Source organism: Struthio camelus, chromosome 3 (genome assembly GCF_040807025.1).
Source record: "Struthio camelus isolate bStrCam1 chromosome 3, bStrCam1.hap1, whole genome shotgun sequence".
In the NCBI taxonomy this organism is placed as follows: domain Eukaryota; kingdom Metazoa; phylum Chordata; class Aves; order Struthioniformes; family Struthionidae; genus Struthio; species Struthio camelus.
This window is the reverse complement of record NC_090944.1, coordinates 36033000-36051669: the sequence shown is the minus strand read 5'-3', so window position 1 is coordinate 36051669 and position 18670 is coordinate 36033000. Positions and strand designations below refer to the sequence as shown.

Sequence of the window (18670 nt, the reverse complement as noted above, 5' to 3'; positions counted from 1 at the left end):
TGTGTCTCTCTGCTTCCCTTCCAGATGCTGTAATGAGAACTCATCACTTTCGCTCTGAGGTAATTTATTTAGCACGCAATTTCAAGGTCAGAAGTTGTTCTCTTTACCTGAGTACAAATTGTTAAAGTCTTTTTTTTTTTTTTTTTAGTGAAACCACGTACAAACTTTTTATTTTGCATGAAAGACAGAATGTCTTTTTTTTTTTTTTTTTAATGAAGTGTGCCACGCAAAATGTTAGCTCTCCATTCGTATTACCCTACCTGGCCTACTGATTGGTGTTATAGCTGAAGCAATTGGTTACTTTAAGAAGAGCTGGGCTTATTTTATGCGCCCATCCTACCTCTGTCCAAAAACCATCCCCAAACCCAGTTACTGACCGCACCGTAACTATGTGCGGCGCTGGCACGTTTTGCGACTGCGGAGCTTGCATTTGTTTGCTGTACTGCCGGTCCTCACCTGTGTGTCACTCACGTGCCGGGAAAGTTGCCTGCTTCTCTCGAACGCCCCTGGCGAGATCCCAGAAGGATCCAGGCTTCGAGCTTGAGAGATGCCTCATTTCATGACTGTCTTCACAGGTCAGGGGAACTGAGACTCTTACACGCCAGTGATAAAAATATAACATAAAAAAGAGTCACTTCCTAGTGATTTCAAATGAAGAGCCTAATTGCTGGAATAGGGGAAATAAATATTATTTTAATAGCTACTTTTTCTCCGTGCTGCTCTGTAGAGCTCCTGTCTAGCTAAATCTCTTGCCAGGTTTCTGGCTTCTCATTTAAGGCATGTCTTCATGCCTACTACTCTGGAAGCTTTTAGAGAGTTTTGCATGAAAATGATCTTCTTTAAATAATTCACATTTTTTCCTTACCCGGTTGTGGGGATCATGGGTAATGTTTTCAAAAGTGTGCATGTGACACATTTTTGCAGCATGGTTCATTTTGGAAATTAGATTTTAAACTCCTAAATATTTTGAAATTTGCACCAAAAGCAGATCACTTAGGGAGTGTAGTTAGTGGGAGAGGCCTCTTATCTTTAGACCATAAAAAGTCTATTTTTCTTGTTTTCATAGTGAAACAATTAGTGCTGTTGTAAAGTAAACCAGAAAATGTGTCCCGCTGTAAGTCAAAAAATGTGGATGATTTAGTTCTACCAATATATTTGATTTCCGTGTAAAATTCTCTAAATATGGACCTTGGATAGAAATTAAGTTTAATGTGTTATATGCTGTTGAAATCTGTATAGCTGTGTATAATGACTCCTAATTTGTCATTTTCAAACTTCCCTTTTATTTTATATTAATCCAGCATGTGGTTATTTGTATATCGCCCAGTTAAAAATAGACATATTTAAAATATTTCCTAGCAGTTTCCATTTACTGGCATATATTAGAATAAAACAAGAAGAACTTTTATATTCTTTTACATTTTCTAAATTTTGTTAAGATAGAATAACACTGTAGCAAATGCTGTTAACTGCCCATTTCAGAAACTGGTGGAGCTATTTTCCTATTCATTCTCAAGTGATGCAGACTTTCGACTCATAAGAGAAAATGATGACTCATTTGACATCATAAAATTTTCATTCTCCAAAGTTTTTTCAAGAAAAAACTTATTTTAATAAGTCTAATTTAATCGATTAATAACAAATTACGGGCATACTCTCATGAAAATTGGCAGCATCATTTGAAACAGAATTTGGCCTTCTTTTTCTATATCAGCACAAACTATTATGCACTTCCAACTCCGCTAAGACGTTGATGAAAGCAAAGCATGACGTATGAAAGTATGGGCTTTACATAGTCTTTCCCAAAAAGTGAATATCACATCTCAGCTCCAAGTTTTATAGCACAAGGTCCAGCTGCTAGCCTCTGCTCTGCTTAGTTATTTGTGAGACACAGTTTTGAATGGTGATAAAAGATAATGAAAAATAGGTCCATCGCAAATAGCAGTGGGTTGGTAATTCATCTCCTGAGAGCTGGGTTCAAATAAGTCTTACATCACACGTGAACGTGCAGGTGGTCTAGTGGCAGTACACAGAGAATTATAATTGCCGTTATCTACAGAGCCGTTGGCAATTTCTGCATGATTGGCGGTCTGCCAGGAAACCCCTATATTTGGAAAAATACATGTGTAGCAAATTTACGTTGAAATTCTTTGCCAGAGCCATAGCTTTCATGGTGCATGCTGACATTGTCCTTGTTTCTAGTGAGGGCTATTAATCCCTTCCTTTCTTTAGTACTGAAAAATTAACCCCACATTAAAAAAGAAGACCTCATACTATGAAGTAATTCTAATTTTACATCTGATGAATTACAAAAAGGTAAATACTAAACTTGAAAAGGATCCTTAGAAGGATGCCCTGTTTTGAGTATTATATACTGCCGGTGAATTTAATCCACAAATACTTTGTCCATTTTTGTGCATTTTGATTTTGAATATCTCTGCAAAGCATCTATCTCATTATTATGCTGCAAGAATCTATGCAGATATTTCTTATTGTCTGAACAAACTTGAACAATTGACCTGCTGCCTCGAGAGCAAGTAAATTTGCATGAATCATTATGAATATAAAGTAGGTTAAAGGCTGTCTTTGTTAGAGGTGCTTCATAACAGAAAGATTAACCAGCAAGAAAATGTGAGAGTTTACGAGATAAAACAGTGCTGTCTCCACCGCCCCACTAACTAACTTTCATTTACTGTCTATTTGCTATCGTCTTCAGACCTGTTTTTGGTATGTCTTTGGCCTCCATAATTGTTACAGTCCTTTAAATCCATTCTGACTATAAATGCTCTTAAATTTCACTCCGTTCTACAGATATTAGAGATGCTCCATGAGCTAACATAGGAATCACACCCAGAAGAGTTAATGCTTCTAAACTGAGGTAGACCTAAATATGCCATCGCTGCAAAAAGAGAACAAGTAAATTTCCAACAGAAATATTCATCGCTTACTTGACAAATCAGACTTTGATGTAGTTATTTTGACTATTCTCTCCTTTCTTTATTCGGCGAATGAATTGTAGGATGAAGTGTCTGTGGTCAACTGAAATCATACCAAAGTAGCGATATAACTCAGTGGGAGCCTCACCGAAATAAGGGATTATGATCCATTGTGAATTTTTTTTTTTAGTTATTCTATATATATTCAAAAATCCAAGTGATATCACTGATTCACTTCATTTTTCTCTTGCTCGCTGTAGAGGTTTGTGGTTTCCTAAAGTGCAAGAATTTTCTCTGAGTACTTTCAGGGCTCGGGCTTGATACGTTTCAATGTATAGGAGCTTACACTTTAAAAAGAGCTTTGAATGTCATCTGTACTTTATAGTTTAAAGGCATTTGTTTCATGTGTTTGTGTTGCTGTTTCTTGTTATTAAATTTCTTAGTTTTCTCCACTGGCTAAGCCTATGGAGTCATGGGATTATGTGAGATTTTTACCTTTCAATTAAAAAAGAAGTAAGCTTGTAGACCTGAGGCTCCTACGTCTCAAACACATGAAGGCTAGAGGTGTCTCAAAGGCTTTTAGAAGACTAGCCCACTATAACTAAGTGGCTAACAGAATTAATCCAATCCAAATTTTTAAACTCTAGTGATTTGAGGGTAAGACTTCTTTAATAGGAAGATCCCCATTCAGTTTTTTTTAAATACTTGGTTTTTGGTGAGATTGTGAAGGGATAATTGTGCTAATTGCTAAACCAGTAGCTGATGATTTTCATATCTGTAGGGAAAAAAATCTATAGATTTAAATCTTTTGTCTGAATTTCTCTCTCAGCTTTACAGGTTTCCCTTATCGTACCATTTAAATTAGAAATACTATGATCTCAAGAACCGATGGCAGGGATATATATATTTGGTATCAGTGTCCGGATAGTCAGGAATAATACAGTATCTTTTCATTTTTATTTTATTTTGACTAACATATTTTGGGCAAATTTCCTGGGAATGGTTCCACTGAAACCTATAGGTATGATCCCACTACTAAGCAAATCCGTGCAAGTTTTACAATCCACTGTAAATTCTGACTTCCCTTAAATAGGTGCATGTCTGGTGGGACTTGTCACATGAGTAAGGCAAACAGGAGTTGACCCTTTATTAAAAGACTCTGCGGAGGATGGCGGCAGCATATATTAGCCATAGCTGTAGCAGAGGAGTAACGTTTAACGTTTCATCATTTGAATTTTGCAAAGCTCACATTTTCTGCTTAGAGTACTGAACAGTTACTGCAGGAGTCTGTATATTCAGTCCAGTGTTTTGGTAAGACAGTTGTCTGATGCTAAAATAGGTCAGGCAAGTCTGATGATAATTTTTAAGAGGATATAAATTTGCTAAATCATCCATTATAGTATAGTGGATACAAAAATGCAGGAAAACAATCCCTAGTGCACGTATATATTACCTTTGCTAACAATTGAGGCCGTTGTAACCTGGACAGGGTGTTCATATATTTATCCCTGAGCATACTTTCATCATAATCATCTTGCTTTTGAGTCTCATTCTGAGGCAAATGCCTAAAAATACAATTCTAGATATCTTACAAAACAGCAATGAATAGGCTTTGAAGACTTGCTCTGTAATTCATCCTGGGAGTTGTAGAGTTATTTATAAACTGCTCAAGATATGTACAGCTCCAGGGAAAAAAATCGGCAGACCCCCCAAGCTGACTTGTACTCTTCTGTTTGATGCGAGGGAATTCATTCAAAGAGCAACAGAAATGTTCAGGACTAGCCACAAAGATACGTTCATTCACTTACTCGGAGGATATCTCCCTGGCTTTGCAGAGTTGAGTCAGCCTGAAAATATTTTACTTTTGTGTTTGACATTCTTTTCCCCCAGGATATTTAAACTGTTTTTTTCCGTTAGCTGTCTAAGAGTTAAGGAACAGGTTCAAGGGAAAATAAATCAGGGACAAAAAGAATTTGCTTTCTTAGGTGTATGAAAGCACTCCTGCGAAGGAATGAATACAGATACATAAATGCAGGTTATACTGCATGAGGGCAAATCGTGCTATCCATTTTTCATAACACATCCAGTAACATGGCCCAAAGAGAGAACGTTGCACTGAGCTGTTATATAGTAAATTAGGTACTACTGACACTCTGCTTACTATGTGCTGTTTGTCCATTGCTGTTTGCCAGTTTTATTCACTGCAGCGCATAGGTGCCCCAGCGAGCGCTTGTCTATGCTGAGAAATAGCTTATTTGGCAATCGTATCGCAAAAAGTGTGGTGATCCCCCAGTTGATGCAGCCAGACCACTTGGGTTCCTGAGCTGACTCCAGATGAGTTAACTCGGGTACCTTTACTCTGTATCTAGGCGTAGTGTAGAAATGCCCCGTGTCTTTGTACAGCCATCTGGCTGCCAGCGTCTCTAGTCTGGCTTCTGACAGTACGCAGACCATGGAGGTGCTGAGGGGATCTCTTAGCTCTTTCAGTCACCTGGTAAAGTAATGGCATTGTGCCAAGGTGCATGCCATGGTCTCAATGCACTGCATGTGGGGAGCTGTGTTACGGAAGAACGTATTCTCACAGCTCTTCACAGGACAGGGACAATCACTGCGTAAAGATCTGGTACGTAATTTACAGTTCTTTGTATTATTTAGTTTCCTTAATGCAGTTATATCAACAACCTGACAGCTAGCATAGAAGTATTTACATACTGATATAAGGCTTCTCAGTATCTGCTGTTATCTCTGGACATGTATGTTTTAGATGAGATTGCAGATTCAGTTATCTTGTGCGTGAGTTTACAGTCTGCATTCCTGACGCACGCAGGTAGAGCCCTGGTTTCAAGGGGCTCCGGGTGGAGCAAGGCTTGTTGCATGGATCTGTTAGCAATGCAATTGCACCCATGTATGGAATGGGAATTTATAGCTGTTGTTTATTGGTTGAAACTAACCTTAAATTGAAACTGTAAATTAAAACAGCTGAGGTCAGACATAACGGCACATATTACTGCAAAATGACCAAATCAGCTATAGAAACTACCTTCTTGTACAAACAGAAGGGATTGTGCGGGGGTCCATAGATCATATGCAGCTCAGAAAAGCTCAACCATCTACAGCGAGTTCTCAGTTACAGTGGTTGGATTATTAGGGTGACAGACCAAGTTATGGATACACATTCGCAAACAGCTCAGCACTGTAAAGGCTGAAAAGAAAGGTGAAAGAAAGCTCCCCACGAGCAGTACTCTCAGGGCTGTTCCAGCTGCTGGGCTGTTGCATGTGTTTTCCTATGGCACAGAGAAGTCACTCATACGCTCTTCCACTGCTAGGCTTTTTCTAAGGAGAAGCACCTTGAAGGTACTACGGAAGAACCATGCAGAGCACAGGGTAAAGTCACCTCACTATCTTCATGTGGAATCAGCTTCAGCTGAGCTGAATTTGTTTGGCCTGGCCACGTCCAACTTGAGCGGATACCACCCAGAGCCACAGCTTTTTAACCTGCCCCCCAGTGCTCCATGGGCTGGAGGGCGTATCAGACCCAGGACTTGGGCTGGTAGCAGAGTGCTCAGGCCCCTCCACACTGTCCTGGCAAAGAGCTCAGCCCTGGGTTGCAGAGATGCTTGGGGAGGTCTTCAGGCCCCCAGCTGACATGGACAATCTTGATCTAGCACTAGCAAGCCTGGCCACCGTTGAGCTGGCTCCTTGGGCTTCAAGTTCAGCTGTGCACTGTGTGCCTGGCTATTTCTGCTCCCCAAAGTGTCTGTGAGCCCTTCCTCGCTTGCCTTGTGCCTCACTCCTTGCCTCAAGGAGAGTTAGTGGTTTGCTCTTCCTGACTCATCAGTAGGAACGAAACACGAGCTACGGCTGAAGTCTGAAGTTGCCACATCAGCTGTAGAAACTAACTACGGCTGACATTTGGGCAAAGACACATTTCTTGCAAGTTGTGGCAATCTCCTTATCGCCCCTGTCCACTTAGCAGTGTGAATACAGCGTTCAGCTTGAGGATGGCTGAGTAAATAGAGCAAACTGGAAGTGAAGCACAGGTCTTGCAAAATTTGTCTACATCTAAATTGATAACGCTAACTACGCTGAAATGCATTTTCATGTCAGATTAAGGTACTTTTTTCATCCTCGTTCCTTGTTCTAGAGAGAACAAAATGATACAACTAGGTCAGGGCTTTGTTGCCTCCTGAGGTGTTGCTGCTCCTTCCGTGTGCCTTAAAGTGCAGCCCGAATGGGAAAGTGACTCTGCAGAAACAGCCTCCTCTTACACAGCAGGATGAGCTCACCGAAAGCGTTTCCAGTTTCTAGTCTGTAGAGCTTTTCAGCTGACTTAGCGTAGCTGTCGGGATGGGCTGAGTAGCTCTTCAGGCCTCACTGACTGTGTTGACTGAATTTTTCATTGACTATAATGGGAGCTTAGAGGCAGCTCCCCAAGTAGAGAGCCTTGCTGGTATTTGAAAGTAGGAATCTTAATAGATATCTGATCCCTGTCTCACTATCATTTTTTATGTATCCTCGCTAAATCTCTCATTGGTTATGTATCTTATTTTATGCTTGACAAAGCAGACACCCATCTTCACATGCTGGGATGGCGTAAGTTCTCTCACCGGTTTATACGTCAAATAAGCGTACTAGACTGGTGAGAGTCATTTCTTTGTACTAGATGTTGGGCAACAGTTATGTGGGTTAGCAATCTGCGTGTCATTTCTTATTCCCCTTCCTACTCTATTTTTAATTTTCAAAAGGCCATTTTGGACAATTTGGACAGTTAATACCTCATTGCAGGTTCATTATCTATACCATATACCTCCAAAGCTGAGAAGAAGTGGTGAGATGGAAAAAGGAGAAAGCAGAGGTAGAAAAGGGACACACTTGGGAAACGTGCTAAGATATTTTAAAGCCAACTATGCCTTGCAGACCACTGATCAATATTTATTATTCTTCTTAAATAATTGTCCAGTTCCTAATACAGGCCTGGAGTGTCCTGAAGTAATAGGGCAGGAGCTGGAACAAGCCATCACGAAGGGAAGGTGGCAGTGGAGGACCGTAAGCCTTCTCGCTAGAGAATGACAGGACTGCTCATGGGACAGGCCAGCTTCTGTGCTTTGTGGCTTCAGATAGGAAAGAGTACCTGAGCAGTATCTGAAGGCATGACTGGGGACATTGTTTTGTTATCTGCTTACACATCATCAAATTTGGCTAGTGTTACAGCTTACCTGATTTGATAAGAACCTTAACCTTGTGATAAAAACGCATTATATGCAAGAGCAGTGTAGTGCATTAAGTGGGGTTTTATACAGTATGTGTCACCGGGTGTGTGCATACATTTCAGCATGGGTTATTAAAAATTATATTCTAAATTCACATTTAAACCCTGAGATGACAAAAGCATGCCATGTGTACACACCTGAGGGACCACTGAAGAAATGGAAAGCAGGCTATTGATACTGTCTTTCATGACCCCAGCTGGAAGAGCGATCTTGTTCAGTTTACATAAGAGACTATCGCTTGTAATGCCTTTCAATGTTTGAACTTATTTGGAAAACTTAATATTATACAACACATGTCCAATCACAGTCTTCAAAATTTGAGGAATGGTTCTATCACTATGTAGTATTTAAATTTTAGAAGACGAGAGGAAAATCTTCTAAAATAAACATAAGGCATGCAAAGAAGCATCAGAGAAAGCTTGCTAATGAGGGAGTGGAATGAGAAATTGAATGCAACATCTTATATTTGGTGTTTTAACTTTTGATTCAGATCTCTATAGGAGTAACTCATATCCAAGATGAAACAAAAATCAATAAAACCACCAAAAAATCATCTTTTATTTTTTCAGAGCCAATAGAACCAAGAAAAATAGTTGCTTCCAACTTGTGCATTTATGGAGTAATATACTGAATGAAAGCAGGCAATCTTCCTGCTATAAAAAAACAAGATCTAGCTTTAATTAGAGAGCTTTATTATTAGTGAGCAGCTCTATGTAGTTTGGAGGACTTAGCTTGAATCCTAGATTTTGGGTTGAGTACCCAGGACTGGGCAGTTAAATAAACATCGTTTTTGTTTTTTTTTTTTGTACGCTGTGGATGTTTGACATGGAGGTCACTATAGGAGAAGAAAAAAGGAAATAATAACAAAAGGGAATAACAATAACAATTTTGGTCTTTTTTTAGATACAACTGTTCTTGCAGTACAGATGCATATATACTCGTGTATATACATGTAGCAGAACGCCTCTCAAAGCTCTCTCTTTTTGGTAGGCAGGGGAATTTGATACAAAGAAGTTATTTAATATTTAATTGCACCTACTTTTTTAGTTCAAATAGGTATTTCAACTGTAGAGTTTAATTCTATTTCAGTCTGTCTGCTGAATAGCTGAGCACTGTGGCATCTTGAGAATGGCTGTGAAACTATGCATCTAATATCTCCAGGCTTTAGGAATTTGTAGGTTGCATATACATGAAAGTTTTCAAGCTTTAAGCAGGCCGTAACTGACAATTCAAAGCCTGTGTCTTGAGGCCGTTAATTGACGGTGGTAATAGATGACAATTCTTATGTGTACAGAACCACTGTCAGAAAGCTTAAAAGCAAGCACACAGAGTTGGATATCCTACCTGAACTTCCTTTACTTTGATATTCATTAGTGCACTTGCAGAAGTGCATTTAATCTAAGAGACTCACTAAAATATCTGTAAAAGCATTTGCAAACACAGCTGAGTTCTGTTGCTGTTCCTGCCAGTGCCCTGAATACCTGTGACTGCTTGCTGCTAATTAGCAATTTTTCTGTCGTTTGCTGAAGTTCTGCCAGAAGGTGAGCTGGGCTCCAGTCCAGAGTCCGTTGAAGATGATGCAAAGACATCTGCTGATTTCAGCTGGACGTCAGATAACGCGCTCTGACTTCTCTTAACGTTAATGTTTAGTGACTCTGAAAACACATATTTGCTGGAAAGAGCAGGTTAGAAGACTAGGATTCTGTTATGCAATATATTCTACATAAAGTACTTGTATGCTGGAAAAAAATAACACTTTGGTTGCAAGCATAAAGTAATACATTACATGTGACAAAGATAGCAGGGATAGCTAAAAAGGCAGAATGCAGGGAAAAGGATCCAGTAAAATAAAAGGCCCTGTAAAAAAAAAAAAAAAAAGATTGTTTATGAAGTTTCAAAATCTACTTTTTCTTTTAAAAAAGAGTTAAGAATGGGAATAGGTAATGACGTAACAAAGCTTACAGAGCGTGGCATACTTGGTTATCAAATACCAGAGCATACCAAAGAAGTCCTGAGGAATGGGACAGACGATTACACACGATGTTCAGCGTTCATAAATGCACAACTGGGCATATTGCAGAGAAAAATCACGTATCCATTTTCTTAGTATATGGTCTCAAGAAAGGACCATTTCATTTATGCTGGGCAATTCATTACGGTCTCTGTCGAATGTACAGATTGATCAAAAAAAGAAAACAGAGTGGGAAGTAGAACGGAGAATCCAGCAATGCTATTATCTGTACCAGTAATACAACCTTATATGAAGTATTCAGTACATGAATTACTGGATTCTAGGAAGAGTGATGCCTGTGAATAAGGACATATAAAAACTGACTGAAAAGACTGGAATTCTTTCGTGTAGAAAGAAGAAAATAGGAGGAAATCTGATAATAAAATAGGTGGAATGAGGAATTCTATATTGAAGGTGGACCAAAACCTTCTGGCCATCACGGGATCCATCTTAAGTAATTTTGGACACTTACAGTATAGACGTCTACAAGTTAGCTAGTCAACCTGGGCTCCGTTTATGGCCGGTGGAGAGAAATAGGCACTATTAGAGATTGGCTCATCTGACCTAATAGATGAGTTTTCTCCTAGACATTGCTGACTTCACTGGCTCTAAAGGGAGACTTGCTGAAGTTCAGTGAAAGGAATCGCAGCCCGTGTCTCTGTATGGGACTCTGGCACATGGCGCCCAGGTTTGCACTATTCAAAGCTGATTGAGTTGTATCTTTAAGGAAGAATACCGTACAGTGTACGTCTTCGTGCAATTATGCCAATGTTTAGAAGAAAAAAGATGTTTTTAAAAATGTGTATTTGAAGTCTTACTCATTTGGTTTGCCTCATGTCGTAGTTTTATAGGGATGAAATGAGTCAGGCACTAGGGTCTATGACTGAGCAACTCTCTCAACCTAAAGAACAAGGAAAGGTTTGTCACTGTCCGGTGACACAGCATTCACATGACAGCAGAGGAAACTGCAAGTTGCTAAACAGTGGGAGAGTAACCTTGTGTTGCATGGATGATTGTGACGTCGCTAGTGTTTTCTCCAGTGCTGTAGTCATAGATGGTATGCTGTGAAGTCCCTGAATATTTTGTAATATTTTCTGCTCTCCTGTGAGCTCTGGCTTAACGTCTAAAATAGTGTTCTGCTTACCAAACAGGTACTTGTGCTATTTTTACATTTGTAGTTTGATTCCCTTCCTATTATGACAAGTTTTCAGTTTTGCGTTCGGTTGAAGGATAAGTAACATAGGTAATGACAAAAAAGGTGTCTGTTCATTTCACTGTGGCAAAGAAATCACTGGCCATTCTAGTTTTGCGTTAACCATGCTAGTCGCAGCTCACATACGTTACACTGCTTTTTGACAGTGTGTTTCTCTTTACTGCTTTCTTCATTTTTTATTACCAGATTGTGAAATCTTCCAGGTTTGGGTTTTTACTCTGGCAAACTCTCACTGCAGGAATGAGTAAGCACTTCAGGTTTTGGCCTAAGCACTCTGCCCTTGTTACATTATCTTTGTGATAAGGAATTAATTTCCCACCTGAAATCATGGTCCTCTGCCTTTATCACGTTATAATCCTCTCCAGGGCAACCGTTTGCGATACAGCAGACAGATTATGACTTCAAGTGACGAATAAGCTTCAGTAGCAGAAGCAGATGAGCTCTTAAAGAGATAAAGATCCCATTTTCTTGCTAGTAATAAACAGCAAAATAGAGGGGAAAAACCCCATGAAATACAAATGAGAAACATTGTCTATAAGTAGACTTTTCTGAAAGTCACCGGTGAGTTTTTAATATTGAAACATAGTATTCAATTAGTAAACCTTGAAATATTTTGAGGTGAAGTCATTCAGTGAGAGAGCTCCACATACTTAAATCCCTATTTGGCATGCGGCTCTAAGCACTTTTAGAGCTGCTTAGCTTCGACCAAATTCTTCTGTTACATAAACATACTTTCCCAAAGAGTTTTATCTAGCTAATGGGGGTGGGAATGCGGTAAGGGAGTAACTGGAGTGCAGTGTATATAACCAGGCTTTATCCAATAGCTATTATCTGTAAAATAATAATAATAATCATAGTGTTTAACATTTAGAAAACCCCTTCTGGTTTCAGAACATAAAATAGTTTTGCCAGTTATTTTGTTCTGTTACGGAATATTTTTCTACTATCGAATAATCCCTGATGCACACTAATGTTTTCTGCAAAAAGAAAATTTCTGCAACAAGTAAGCTATATAATAATAGTAGGCTCCTTGTATTGTATCATTCCCTGTCATCCTGAATGGATTAAGTATCACTTTGAATGGTTTGACGTTGTATTTGTTATTTATGTCACAGTGTGCATGAAAAGAAAATGGGGCAAAATGTTTTCCCATTGCAATAGTAGGTCAGAGTATGTCTCAGATTTACATCTTTGGATGTTTGGAGATCTTAAATCCACCCAATCCATTGGCTGCAGTGAGTTCTGCTGTGCTGCTTGTGTTAGTGGATATGGACAGGGTCCTGCTTTCGTTACAGATGCAAGGAATCAAGGTCTGCACCCACCTGTACCCTGCACAACTCTCTTTAGCTTCAGTAGACTGGAAGGGATCATAATTAAAGATTCAGGAAATTTTGGTCATATCCTTTCAATAACTAAAATAGCTGTCTCTTTTAGTGCCCAGAATAGAAAGCAATTCTCTTCCTTTACAGTGTCATGAACATCAGAGCAGTAAATCCAGTTTGCACAGGGAGCTTAAGGTCTAGCATTCCTGCCTTTTAATTGCCTGAATCTATGAACTTAATATGTTAACATAACTTTTGTATACTAGTTTCCTAATTAAAAAAAAAAAAACAAACTAAAGCAGGGAAAAACCAGAACACTTAGGTTCATATGAAAATATATTGCTCCCACATCGTTTCCAATTGACAGAGACTCAGGACATTTAGATTTAGATCATAAGTTGCCTCAGTTTTAACTAAAATCTCAGCTTGTAGAAAGTTGTTATTCTTCTACGGCCCAGCCATTCCTGAGCGCTGGGTATGCTGCATAAGGACTTTAGTACGGATGTTTTACTGGAAAGGAGAAGAGGGTAGAAAACTAGGAACTGTTGGATCTGTTTTTGGTTCTGAAAGGGTTTTAGTCCTTACATTGCAGACAGTATCACTGAAGACATAGGTCTGGCTCCTTTATTCTGCAAGCTGGTATGACTAAGTGAATGAAACTCTTATTTACAACCTGGCCAGGTGTAGTAACATTTTACCTTATATTCAGCACAAGTGACACATGGCAGGTTTAAGCATGCTCATGATGACTGGCATGGAGGGAACTTAGCGAAATGAGAGGACGCTCGTTGTAAATGGTCTGCAAGTAGCAGTATAGGGCTGACATTATACTTGTCGTTATGAATGAAATTGTGTAAGACTATGAGAGAGTCTGGATGATGTTCAGAGCTTATCACAGCAAACCTCTAAAAAGCATCTGTGAAGGGCAGTTTTTCCTAAGTTTATCCATTTCCCCAAATATGCCTGTATTTCCCAGATGACAGCAAAAGATAGCTCTGTGTCTTGGTTATTTTATTCCAAATGATAAGGTGTCCTCCCAAATCTATCAGTGTCAGAACTCTTAAAGAACAATTAGTCACAATTATTACTTGCAAGCTACCAATTTGTCTTTGCTTTTGTTCTCAGAAAAAAGAGGCATCTTTTTGCTCACACTCCCTAAAACAATTCCTCATGAGGCCAGGAATAAATCTGGAAATTTTTAATTATAAATTTTAAATTACAACTATTTAGCTATAAGTAACTAAAAGTACGGGCTTGTAAAGAAAAGCGGCATGAGTTATGGCCGCTAGCTGTGTCAATCATGTATATAATTGAGATATATAAAGCAAATGTTATATTTACAGCACTCAGCAATGTCCCTTTATTGCTACACGCAGTATATACGAAAGTTATACTAATTTAAAATGAGCATGCTTGTGGCTCAAGTTCTTGTCATCATTAAGATCCTGTGTGATGTTTCTGTTGTTACATAGCTGCATTCTGGAAGATGTCAAACATCATTGTGATTGCTTTTGCTGTGTCACAGGGCTTCAGATCAAGTCCTCGTCATGCCAGAAGACGTGTAGCAGCTCGCCTCGAAGAAACACAGCCTATAGTGGAAGCTCACCACCTAAGTGAGCAGGAGACTTCTGTAAGAAAAAGAAAAATCAAGAAAAGCAGCCGAGTTCAACCAGAATTTTATCATTCTGTTCAAGTTACCCCAACACGAAAACCTGTAAGTATCCTGCTTCTGGGGATAAATGCTACTCAAAATATATTACGGAGGCCTGGACTATAATTCTAATTTTTGCACCATCCATGTCCTATTCCTCAATTTAAAAAACTTCTCAGTTCTCTTGTTCGGTGAGAAGTAGGTCTAGGTTTGCTAAATGTATTCAGTGTTGATGCATGACTCAAAAAATCTGGATATGAAGAGGGTTTTTTTTTCATTTTTTTAATTTAATATTCAGTCTATATTCAATATTTAAATCAAATATTTCACTTGATAGCTTTACACCGATATTATTTAGCAGATTTTTTATTGCAGATATGTATGTTATTGAAATTGCTCTCCCAATTAGATTTATCAGTGATTCTATGCACTGAACCAAATCAATACTAGGTACAATTCTGAGGTCCCTTCCGCTGTATACAGTATTGCCAATCTTTCTGCTCAACATATACAATTTCTAACTTGAATTCACGTAAAGATACTTCTTGTAAACAGCATTTATCTTCTTACTGAGAGTTGGTAGCTTTGATACATTACTAACATACCAATGCCAATGATAAGCGGCTTGAATGACTTCTACTAAGCCAATACTATTAAAAAGTACTATGAGGCACACCCTAATAAAGATCATCTCCAGGTTGCTCTAGCCAAATTTAATCTTCCTGGATATCTCTTAATCCAGCACCAACAATTATCAGTAAACTCTGAAGTCAATTTGAAAGATGACTCCCCTGGCGGAAGTCATTGCCTGAGAGAGCAAGAAACTTCTGTAAAGAAGTGAAAGATAGAGCTGCCGATGCCAGCCAGAATTTCTACTTTTTAGCTGACACATTTAGTTTCTTTACCTTTACTTCACTGCTCCCCAGTTTTCACCTCTTCTCTCATGCTTTTCCTTCTCTTTATTTCTTTTACTCTGGTCCTGTTCCAGTCATTTGATTTGATTTCAGTGATTTGTCTTCTGCTCTTCCTAAAACCTTTTCCTCTTCTGCTCTGTCATGTTCCTTTTGCTCCCATCCTACCTTGCTCTCTAGTCTACTTTGTCTAACTGGTATTCGTATTAGGTCTTCAGCCTCTAATGACTTGCTCGTGTCCGTTCATTACTTGCTTCTGGTCCTTTCCCACTTTATTGTCCTTCCTTCATCTCCTCCATCTCCTCTGTTATTTTCCACTCCTCCCCCATTTTTTTGGATTTCCTTTTCTGTTTGGTTGTTCTTAATTTTCTTCTGTGCCTATGCTGAGACTATTTTCAACTGCCACTGATTACTAGCATGGGGAAAAGAGCGTCAGTGGTGCTGAATTAAAGAACTAACAAAGTGGAAATGGCGTAAGGAGCAAAACAGGATTTGAAGAACGAATTAGTGAAGCTATCAAAGCCCTGCTTTTGGGGACTTGGGACCAGCAAAGAAAAAAAAGTGAAAGAATAGAGAAATGGAAGTATTACTGTATAACTTTTGTCTTATTTCATGGATCTGTGCTGTGTTTGGTAAGACCTACCCCTGAAGCAGTATTAAATCCCAAATTTAGAGAAAACTTCCCTCAGTTCTGCCGCCGTTATGTCACTAATTCCAGACTGCTTTTGCAATATATCTTTTACGCGATGTTATATGGCTCACTTAATAGCCTTTAGTTCTTTAGTGTGTTCTTTGACAGACACATGTTATACAAAAAAGAATAAATCATTATCTTTGTTAGACTATAATCGAGAAAACATAACTCACCAATTTCTTTTCTCGTGGATATTCTAAGTTATTTTGAAGGCATTATGACGTCATGATGACAGTATGAGCAAGGTTCATGCACAAATCTTGGCAGCGTTGTGAAGCTCCACAGAATCACAAGGTTCATCCATCCCTCTGTTTTGCAGAGCTTTGTCCCACTTAGTCTTAATATCTCCAATATGACACTTGTGGCCCATGTCTTTGTACAGTTTTATATTGTAATGATTCGGTGCCAAAAATGCTCTTGTTCCTCTGCATAAATTTTTTCCATTATTTTTTCCTGTTACTCCTAGTAATACCGACTTGAACCACTCTGAATAAATCGTCTCTTGTCTTGATGTTTGCATTATGGAAATATTTGTAGGCAGCTATGGCCATATCCTGCTTAGTCATTACCTGAAAAAATGATGTATGATCTCTGCTTATTAGCAGATTTAATTTCTCCTCATAAAACATTTCTTCTTCTAATCATTTTTATTCCTTGTTTCTTTTGCTGCTTTTTTGTTCGTGTTTTCCGTCAGGAGAGAACTATATTTCCAAAGTAACTGTAAAACAACCGTATGGAAAGATTTTTTTTTTTTGCTCCAGGATATTTTTGAGTTTTCAGCCATAAAACAAGTTAGCCTGTTTTGCTGCCGTATTAAGCTCTATGCTTAAACATTTCGCAAATATGTCTTTAAAAGTTTTGTCATATATTTATGTACTAGATTTTTTGTTCCTGCTATTTTAGATTAGTTTTCTCTGCATATACTTGCTTGATTTTGTTCCATATAAATTTTATTTTTGCAGTTTCCTAGACATGATTATAATTATTTCAGTTTGCTCGGATTATTTCTCACTTCCTATGTAGTAATCTCAGAGCTTTCCAGTCTTGTCCCTGATCTTGTCAGGACTAAATTATGCATAATTGTGTGTATGGGAATAATCCCACTGAAGATAATAATTGCTCTTTATGAAAATCTACGTGAACAGATGTTTGCAGAAGTATAACATCCGTTTCCTCTGAAAATTTTATTGTTTTTTACACCTTCCAGGTCATTAACAAATACATTGAATACATTTCGTCCTAATCCTGATCCTTATCAGACAGAGTTCCTAGCCATTTTCACTACACTTTATTCATTTTACTGCCATGCAACATTAAAATGTTGTTGTGTAGCTTACTTCTTTTATGACATAGTGTTAAATCTTGTGTCCTGAGGGTCGTCTCCCCAATGGCAGCTGTATTACTTGTGCTGACATTCTGTATAGGTGATAGTTTTATCTTATGTCAGCTTCACGCCAAGAAGGGTGTATATATATGTTAGTGACATTTGCTTTGAATTTTTGAATACAATGGAGAACTCTTGGAAAAGAAATAGGACTATGTTTTCTAAATTAGCATGGTTTTATGCAAGGCAAAGGGGTAATTCATATCACTCCTTCCAAGAATAAGATAGCAGTTATATTTTCTGAAGGTGTTGAAGGATACGCAAAAAATCTCCCGTTGTGTCTTCACCGTTGTCTAGGGATACTTCTGAGGAGCTAATTTTAGAGTGTTAAAATCTTATTTTTTTTATTTCAAACATTTGCAAAAATGTTCTGTACAATAGTGGTCTAATCTGAAGCAACAGTATAGAAGCCTGTAAATTTTTAATAGATGCTTTTTCCTGTGCTGTCATGGAACCAAAAGATGACCTTGATTTTTTTTTTTTTTTTTTTTTTGGGGTAAAGATATCTGACTTCTGTGCTGTGGGGTCAGTTAGACAGAACTCTCCCAAACTGTAATTTCACCTCTATGTCTAAATACTGAGCTGGAAACAGATGGTGTCAAAGCAGCGTCTTTTGACATCTCCATTGTTAAACAGCCTCTTCAATTGCCTGACTTACGTAATCATGCCACCAGCAGGATTATTTAAAGTCATGGGATGTAGTACCAAAATTTGCACTTGAGTTTGTCATAACAGCATCATTATAAGGAATGAGACAGATGAGACTATAGAGACTGGGGCACAATAAGCCTGGTTCTTCACTTTCAAATGCACATATAAGAAAACACTGAAGTGAGCAGCCTCATGTAGCTCCACTGGGAACAACTCCCATGACTGAAGTGAAGCTTGCGCTGCAAGGACTCTGATGAAGCAAATTTGAAAGCAAAGCTAATCGGTTTGTAATGCCTCTAAAACCATGAGCTGTCCCATCCGTAGCCTTATTGAGCTATCCTGGTTTTTGCTTTTATGTTTTTAAATCGAAATTTAGAAAACTATTGAGAAAAACAGTAATACAATTCTATACGAAAAACACTTATGGGAATTTTTAAACTTCTGATACTGAATCTTTTATAGAAGAGGTCTGGCTTGTTAGCTGTCATTTAGCTTACTTGCGATGAAATTCTTCACAGGGGTGAAATTGTTCTACAGGATATTTTTTAGGTGTTTTTTATGTCTCATTAAAAAATGTTCATTTCATCTCGCTAATTTCCATTCATTCTTAATTTGGTGTTATTTACT

The 18670-nt window shown here is 38.4% G+C and overlaps 1 protein-coding gene across 14 annotated transcripts in view; it reads left to right on the top strand.

The window, feature by feature from the left end:
• The window catches only part of LOC104151956 (dystonin), a 309066-nt gene that overhangs the window by 753 nt on the left and 289643 nt on the right, over positions 1 to 18670 (top strand). For 10 of the 14 annotated variants that reach the window (XM_068937428.1, XM_068937425.1, XM_068937411.1 and 7 more), the window contains exons 2-3: positions 25 to 86; positions 14278 to 14466. In XM_068937428.1, coding sequence (XP_068793529.1) covers positions 25 to 86; positions 14278 to 14466 — 251 coding nt within the window. The remainder of the gene's footprint in view (positions 1 to 24; positions 87 to 14277; positions 14467 to 18670) is intronic. The other 4 variants (XM_068937429.1, XM_068937427.1, XM_068937406.1 and 1 more) reach the window with 2 other exon arrangements.